The sequence below is a fragment of the Myotis brandtii genome, unplaced genomic scaffold (assembly GCF_000412655.1).
Source record: "Myotis brandtii unplaced genomic scaffold, ASM41265v1 scaffold28, whole genome shotgun sequence".
NCBI lineage: Eukaryota > Metazoa > Chordata > Mammalia > Chiroptera > Vespertilionidae > Myotis > Myotis brandtii.
The window spans coordinates 5,291,137-5,299,618 of record NW_005360676.1 but is presented as its reverse complement, the minus strand read 5'-3'; the positions used below and the strand labels follow the sequence as shown (position 1 = coordinate 5,299,618).

General features: G+C 43.5%; 1 protein-coding gene across 3 annotated transcripts in view; it reads left to right on the top strand.

Annotated features, from left to right (window-relative positions):
- The window catches only part of LOC102262491 (UDP-glucuronosyltransferase 2B31), a 23,743-nt gene that overhangs the window by 8,455 nt on the left and 6,806 nt on the right, over positions 1-8,482 (top strand). For 2 of the 3 annotated variants that reach the window (XM_005868900.2, XM_005868904.2), the window contains exons 1-2: positions 528-1,311; positions 2,357-2,505. In XM_005868900.2, the coding sequence (XP_005868962.2) occupies positions 540-1,311; positions 2,357-2,505 (921 nt within the window). In that variant the 5' untranslated portion in view covers positions 528-539. Of the gene's footprint in view, positions 1-527; positions 1,312-2,356; positions 2,506-8,482 lie in introns of those variants that run through there. The other variant, XM_005868901.2, reaches the window with a different exon arrangement.

The window sequence follows — 8,482 nt, the reverse complement described above, 5'->3', positions numbered from 1 at the left end:
GTGGGTGGGGGGGGGGGGGTAGAGGTTAATCGGGGAATTTATATGCATATATGCATAGCCCATGTACACAGACACTAGCGTGGTAAAGACTTGGGAGGGGCGAGTATGGGGAGGAGGTGGTCAATGAGGAAAAAATACCAAAGCAGACACCTGTAATACTTTCAGCAATAAAGACAAATTTAAAAAATAAATAAACATTAAAATAAAATCTCAGGAACTGTCATCCAGGTAATTCTTTGTCAGCTGTATAATAGCATTATCTCCCTTTCTTTACAAAAAAATCATTACAGACCCAATTACCTCTAACTTTCTATAATTATGACATTCATCTATAATAAGTTACAAATCACAAGAAAACTGCCAAGTTGTCTCAGCTGGATGACAGCACTTTTAGATATTACACAGATTTGTATTTTAAAAAGGTCATTTACTTCATAATTTTCTGACGCCATAAAATGCTGACTGTTCATCAAATGTATTTACTTTGGGTGTAGAAGTTATATTTTAACTTCCTGATTGATTTCTCTTTGCACATAAGCATGAGCCATGGTAAAGGGATCAGCCATTTGAAAAGAAGCCTGTGTGCCACCAGGATGCCTATGAAGTGGATTTCAGTTCTGCTGCTGCTACAGCTGAGTGGTCACTTCAGCCCTGGGAGTTGTGGAAAGGTGCTGGTGTGGCCCACAGAATACAGCCATTGGATCAACATGAAGACCATCCTGGATGCACTTGTCCAGAGAGGTCATGAAGTGACTGTTCTGACATCTTCAGCTTCAATTCTTGTTGATCCCAATAAACCATCTGCTATTCAATTTGAGATTTTTCCTACATCTTTAACAAAAGATGATTTTGAGGATATTCTCATGCGGCTGACCTCTAAGTGGACATATATGCCAAAATATACATTTTGGACTTATTTTTCACTAATTCAAGATAACATTTTGGAATATTTTGATTGTATTCAAAAGCTCTGTAAAGATGCTGTTTTGAACAAGAACCTTATGAGAAAACTACAGGAATCAAGGTTTGATGTTGTTCTTGCAGATCCCTCTGGACCCTGTGGTGAGCTGCTGGCTGAGCTACTTAAAATACCTTTTGTGTACAGTCTCCGCTTCTCTTTTGGCTATACAATTGAAAAGTACAGCGGAGGACTTCCATTCCCTCCATCCTACGTACCTATTGTCTTATCAGAATTAAGTGATCAAATGACATTCATGGAGCGAGTAAAAAATATGATGTATGTGCTTTATTTTGATTTCTGGTTCCAAGCATTTAGTGAGAAGTGGGATCAGCTTTACAGCGAAGCACTAGGTAAGTCATGTCCTTACTTGGTAGCATGAAATCCTAACTTTCTTAGTGCCCTAAAAGGTGGGTTTGTATAAATATTAAGTCAGAGAAATTTGTTTTTTATAAGTAAAATGATAAAATAACATTATAAAATGATCTTTCATTCTCACAAATATTATGGAAATGCTTAACTTATCAGGTCATTAAGTAATTGCTTCCTCTTGTGTAGTTTAGTTTGATTTAAAAACTGAACTATTTTGCCATATTACCTGAAGGATTCTTTCATACTGGAGTGCTCTGTCCCAGACTCAGGAACCTATAATTTGAGGTTTCTAATGACTTCACATTCCTTCATTAAGCACTTACAACTTATCTGCTTAAACACTAAACTTTTGTTGATGGGCGGACATGGAAGTCAGTAAACTATATTTTGTGAAAACTCTTTCTTCATTAAAGACAAATGAGTCAAAATTAAGAGTGAGCATATCTATTACCCAATGTTATGACAATATTCCAGCTGTTATTTGTAAATGTTTTTATTAATGCCCAAGTATTATTAGGCTCCTAAATTGAACCAAATGTAATTATAGTACCAGGAAATGAGCCATACTCTCAAAACCTCCATTTTGGGGAAATCTAGGATAAAGTGAATAGCTTCCTAAATTGCAGAAACTAGACTAATAATCTAGGGGAAAGTGTTTCCATGGATATGGTATATTTAATTGATTGAGGAATTAAAATCATTGTTTACACTTGCATCTATTAAATCTGCAGCTTTACAGAGTAGCAAATGCATGTTTAATTCTGTAGTGGCTTAGGTTTAACCATTTTCTATGATTGTGAATGTCCTGATGTGAAGTTAGAGAAGAAAAACTGTTAAATTTTATATATATATAGTTAATATATGTGAACAACATAATACAAAACATGTATATAAATATGTCTGCACTATCAAGCCACAGACACTTTAAACATCTTTGGCTACATTATTACAAACTTTTAAAAAAATGGTATATTCACATTACAATATTCTTATTTTTTCTACTTTTTGTTCTTTTTTCCCCTTCAGGAAGACCCACTACATTATTCGAGTTAATGAGAAAAGCAGAAATATGGTTTATTCGAACCTATTGGGATTTTGAGTTTCCTCGCCCACTCTTGCCACATTTTCAATTTGTTGGAGGCCTCCACTGCAAACCTGCTAAGCCTCTGCCTAAGGTAAAACTATTCGTGTTTGTTCTACTTTGCATTTTCAGTAGGAATGATTCTGTGTTCGTCATTCAGAAGGTCTGGTCACACTGAGGGAGATATGGGAATCTGGGTAAAGTGACCTGCCAATTAGAAACTCATTTATTTTATACTATTTCAAGAATCTCAATGTCACTATCATTACAGAATAAAGAATCATATTTGGGAGACTTTGGTAATAGGGCCTGTTAAATTAAGGCCTTCATTATTCAACACTTTAAAAATATCAACCATTAATTTAAAAACTAATTTTAAAGTGACTAGCACAGTGCAAGGATAAGGGGTGGAGATACAGAGGAGCAGTATAGATACCATTTTTGCTCCCACACACCAGATGTTCCAGTTAGAAAGATCCTATCTAATAAGGAGGTAATAGGCTAATTGACCCTCATGCCTTGGCAAAGATGGCGGTGCCCACAGCCAATAAGGAGGGAATAGGCTAATTGACTGCCAAACCCTCAAAGATGGCAGCGCCGACAGCCACAAGATGGCAGCACCCAGTCTCCTTAGCCCCACCAGGGCGGCAGGTGCACGGCAAGGCCGGGCCAGCCCCACGTGCCTCCCTCCAGAATCCACCAGTCCCCTCAGCCCCGCAGCCGCCCAGGGCCACCTGAGGCTCAGGTAACCAGGGCCGGCTGAGGCATGCGCTGCCGGCAGTGGCAGCAGCAGAGGTGTGATGGGGTGCTGCCTTCCCCTGATCGCCGGGACAGCTCTCACCCCTGAGGACTCCCAGACTGTGAGAGGGTCAGGCTGGGCTGAGGAAACCCCCCCTCCAGTGCATGACTTTTCATGCACCGTGCCTTGAGTATAATATAAGTAATAAAAACAGTGTGGAAAGTATTATAATAAAGAGAAAGCATAATACTGCAATAATGCTAGAGAGCATCTCATGGGAGTGGATCATAATACCTCAGGAGTGACAATAGCAATCTGGTGTAAGTGAGCATGAGATATCTCTTCTTATTTTCCACCTTCAACAACAAAATTCGTTATCTATCCACGAACAAAAGTGCCAATGCAAAAGGACCTGGAAAGAATCTTGCCCACCTACGCATCAGGTAATAGGCAGAGAGACTCCAGTACTGGCTGTGACACCGACAGGATATTGTGAATTGTTCCAGCCCCTCTTACCTGCAGTCCAGGAGTACCTATAGCCCTGACTTGGGCAGTCACCTATGGCAGTGGTCGGCAAACTGCGGCTCGCGAGCCACATGCAGCTCTTTGGCCCCTTGAGTGTGGCTCTTCCACAAAATACCACATGCAGACACACACGTACAATGCGATTGAAACTTTGTGGCCCATGCACAGAAGTCAGTTTTCAGAAAGGAGATAGACGAAACAAGTATACTAGATGAGTGTGGATGGGAGAGTTAGAAGGGGTCGACCTCAGCGAACGTACCTCAATCAGATTGAGGACGTTTTTGCAAAGGTCAGTTTAGGAGTAACCTAATCTAATCTAATAAAAGAGAAACATGCAAATTGACCATAACTTCGATATGCCCCAAGCCACGCCCACCAGCAAATTAGAGCAACTATATGCAAATTAACCCAACCATGATGGCGGCGGGCAGCCTCAGAGCTGGAGCAAGCAGGAGGCTTGGTTGCCCCAGCAATGGAGGAAGCCAAACTTCCCGCAGGCCTCCGCTAAAGGCAACATAGTTTCAATTATAGAAGATAAATAAATCCCAGATACCTGCTTCCAGCAAGCCTCCACTGGGAGCTTGGGTGGCTAGGAGCTGTGGCCAGCCTGTAAACAGCCATCAGCCCCTCACCCAGGATGGCCAGGCACCCCAGCGGGGACCCCGACCCTGAAGGGGCTGTGGCCAACCTGCAAACAGCCATCAGCCCCTCACCCAGGCTGGCCACACCCTCATGAGGTGAGGGTCCCCTCTGGGGGCTGTGGCCAGCCTGCAAACAGCCATCAGCCCCTCACCCAGGCTGGCCAGGCACCCCAGGGGGAACCCCTAACCTGAAGGAGCTGTGGGCAGCCTGCAAACAGCCATCAGCCCCTCACCCAGGCTGGCCAGGCACCCCAGCCCAACCCCCCTCCCTGAAGGGGGTGTGGCCAACCTGAAAACGGCCCTCAGCCCCTCACCCAGGCTGGCCGGGCACCCCAAGGGGCCCCCTACCCTGATCCGGGACACCCTTCAGGGCAAACCAGCCAGCCCCCACCCATGCACAAGGCCTCTATCCTATATAATAAAAGGGTAATATGCAAACTGACCCTAACAGCAGAACGACTGGGAATGACTGGTCACTATGGCACACACTGACCACCAGGGGGCAGACTCTCAATGCAGGAGCTGCCCCGTGGAGGTCAGTGTGCTCCCACAGGGGGAGCTCTGCTCAGCCACAAACCAGGCTGACAGCTGCCAGTACAGCCGTGGTGGTGGGAGCCTCTCCTGCCTCCTCAGCAGTGCTAAGGATGTCTGACTGCAGCTTAGGCCTGCTCCCCACTGTCAAGTGGACATCCCCTGAGGGCTCCCGGTCTGCCAGAAGGATGTCTGACTGCCAGCTTAGGCCATATCCCCTAGGGAGCAGGCCTAAGCCAGCAGGTGGACACCCCTGAGGGGTCCCAGACTGCGAGAGGGCACAGGCTGGGCTGAGGGACGCCCCCCTGAATGCACAAATTTTTGTGCACCAGGCCTCTAATTAAGCTAATAACAATGTACCTACCTATATAGTTTAAGTTTAAAAAATTTGGCTCTCAAAAGAAATTTCAATCGTTGTACTGTTGATATTTGGCTCTGTTGACTAATGAGTTTGCCGACCACTGACCTATGGAGTAGAGAACTTTTGTGGAAGTCCAGATATCTAGAGAAGTTCCAGCACTCTGTTGAAGCACAAAATAGATGAATTTGAATGCATTGGTGTGGGCGAGAGGAATGCTTGATTTTGCCAGGATCATTCCTCTTCCAAAGGAGCTCAGTGTAAGGCTGAAAGAAGGCCCGCCTGTGCCGTGATTTCTCTCACAGGGTTAGAGAGCCGGTGAGTGGGTGCCGAGCTTCCCCTGGTTTGCAGGGTGCTTCCAAAGAGCTCATTTCTCTCTCACAGCATCCAGAGTGTTGTATTAGGGGCTCAGTGACTGGTGAGAGGGAGCAGATATCTGGCAAAGAAAATTACTAGAGAGCATGTTAAAGAGACAGGGTTCCTCTTGACTGCATTCTGTACTCCATCAGTAAGCCTGACCACAAACCATGAAGAAAATCTTTCTTACAGATCCCCGCATGCTGGCATGGGGCAACAACAGTGACCTGCATTCCAACCCATATCTCCTCCCCTCTGTGGCCAGCTCCATGGATAAGCTGCCAAGGGCAGCAGCAAGAACAAAATTTGATAAAAGGCTAGGGAGCAAGAGCAGAATACAGACAAGAGTTTGCAGACAGGAGAGAATCACAAACTTGAGCTGTAGCACCACCTTCAGGAACAAAAAAGAAAGAAAAAGCTTAATACTAAGAAGATCAGCATCTGGCCTGGTGCTTTATATGAAGGAAGAACAAACAGGCTCAAGAATTCTCCCACAAGATGGAGCATGAAGCACAGAGCAGGCATATTCATACAAGATCTGAAAAAGCCTTATCTATAGCAGTACTGACAAAAGGTATTTCTACCCTGAGAGTAGTAAACATCAGTGGGTGACTGCTAATTCAAATGCAAAAACAGCAATGCAAAATTCCAAAGAACATGAAAAATCAAGGGAACATTAGGTCACCAAATTCTACAACAATCCTCCAGCAAACAAATACAGACATGGAGATATATGATTCACCCAATAAAAAAGTGAAAATAGCTGTGCTAAGGAAACTTGCTGATCTACAAGATAACACTGAATCTTGTGCATTGTTGGTGGGAATGTAAAACCGGTGCAACCACTATGAAAAACAGTATGGAGGTTTTTTAAGAAGTTAAACAGAGCTGCCATTTGATCCACAAATCCACTTCTGGGTATACTTCTAAAAGTAAGAAAAATAGGATATTCAAAAATATATCCATAATTAGGTCAGTGATGGCGAACCTTTTGAGCTCGGCATGTCAGCATTTTGGAAAACCCTAACTTAACTCTGGTGCCGTGTCACATATAGAAATTTTTTGATATTTGCAACCATAGTAAAACAAAGACTTATATTTTTGATATTTATTTTATATATTTAAATGCCATTTAACAAAGAAAAATCAACCAAAAAAATGAGTTCGCATGCCACCTCTGACACATGTGTCATAGGTTCGCCATCACTGACCTAGAGGGTATTATGTTAAGTTAAACAAATCAGACAAAAAAAGACAAATACTATATGATTTTACTTATATGTATAATCTAAAACAAAACCAAAAAAAAACCCCAACCATAAACAGACTTATAGATACAAATTATAAACTAACTAGAGTCCCCGCAAGGGGGCGGGGGGGGGCGGTTCCTCAACCAGTCTGAGAGCCCTCAGGAGATGTCTGACTGAAGGCTTAGGTCTGCTCCCCATGAGGCTTCCGCCACCACTTGTGCTCATGAGCCATGAGCCCAGCTCCTGCATTGAGCATCTTCCCCCTGGTGGTCAGTACACATCATACCTACCGACCAATATATATTAAAGATGCAGGAGCTACCAAGCTGCAGTGACTTGGCAGTGGCGGTTCTCGGTTCTCGGGTGACACACCCCAGAACCAGAGAGGAGGGAGCCTGATTCTTTGCGGGGTAGCGTGATTCCACCTTCAGCCATGGGTTATGTTGTTGCTGGGGCACTGTCAGCCCCGAATCTGATTTACTGCACACTTGTGTTTGCATTCCACAGTATGTCAGCAACTTTGGAGAGTGTCCTCTCACACTCTGGAACCCCTCAGGGGATGTCAGAGAGCCAATTTCAGCTAGATCCCCACAGGCAAGGCTGAGGAACCCCGACAGCTGGAGGGATCCCCACTCACTCCACAGACACCCTTTGAGCCGCAGCACCACCCCAGGTGTGGCCGGCTGGGGAGGAGACCACAGGAACTTGGCTCCAGGGCATTCCCAGCTTGTCTCGCCCAGTCCCACCCCGCCAGCCACTTTCTAATTAATTTCCTTTCAATGTGCATGAATCCGTGCACTGGGCCAATAGTATGTAATAAGGGATTTCAAGCTCATCAATTGTATACTCCAAAAAAACTAAGGGATTAGGTCTCTTCAAAACAGCTACTGATTATAAGAGAATGGAGGTTCCTCAAAAAAATAAAAACAATTACCATTTGATCCAGCAATAGAACTTCTGGGTATATTCCAAAACAGTGACATTAGAATCATATTCATAACACTATTCACAAGAGCCAAAAGATAAAATCAACCCAAGCGCCATTGATAGATAAATCAATAAACAATCAATACACACAATGGTATATTATGTGTTATGTGCTGAGTCAGCTCTGACTCCTGAGGACCTTATGAATGAGTGATGGCCACAAAATCCTAGTTTTAACAGCCTCTCAACTCTTTTAGACTCATGCCTATGGCTTCTGTTATGGAGTCAATCCATCTCATATTTGATCATCCTCCTTCCTGCTGCCTTCTATTTTTCCCAGCATTATCTTTTTCCAGAACCCTGCCTTCTCATGATATCCCTGAAAAAGAGAGTTATCACTTTTGTAATTTTTACCTCCTGCAATATTTCAGGATTAATTTGCTCTAGGACAGGGATGGGCAACCTTTTTGTGAGTGTGTGCCACAACCAGCAAAATCTCTGACTCAAAATTTTTCTGCGTGCCAACCCTAATTTTTTGAGAACATGTTACGCCTACTTGATATCTCTTAAGGTGTACATATGTGAAGAACCTTGAAGAAATAATACAATTCATTTGAGCGACAAAAATACAGTATATGATGATGAAAAATACATTTATTTTTTTAATTTTTTAATTTTGTTTTATTGCTTAAAGTATTACAAAGAGTATTACATATGTCTCCTTCTCCCCCTCCCCCCGCTGC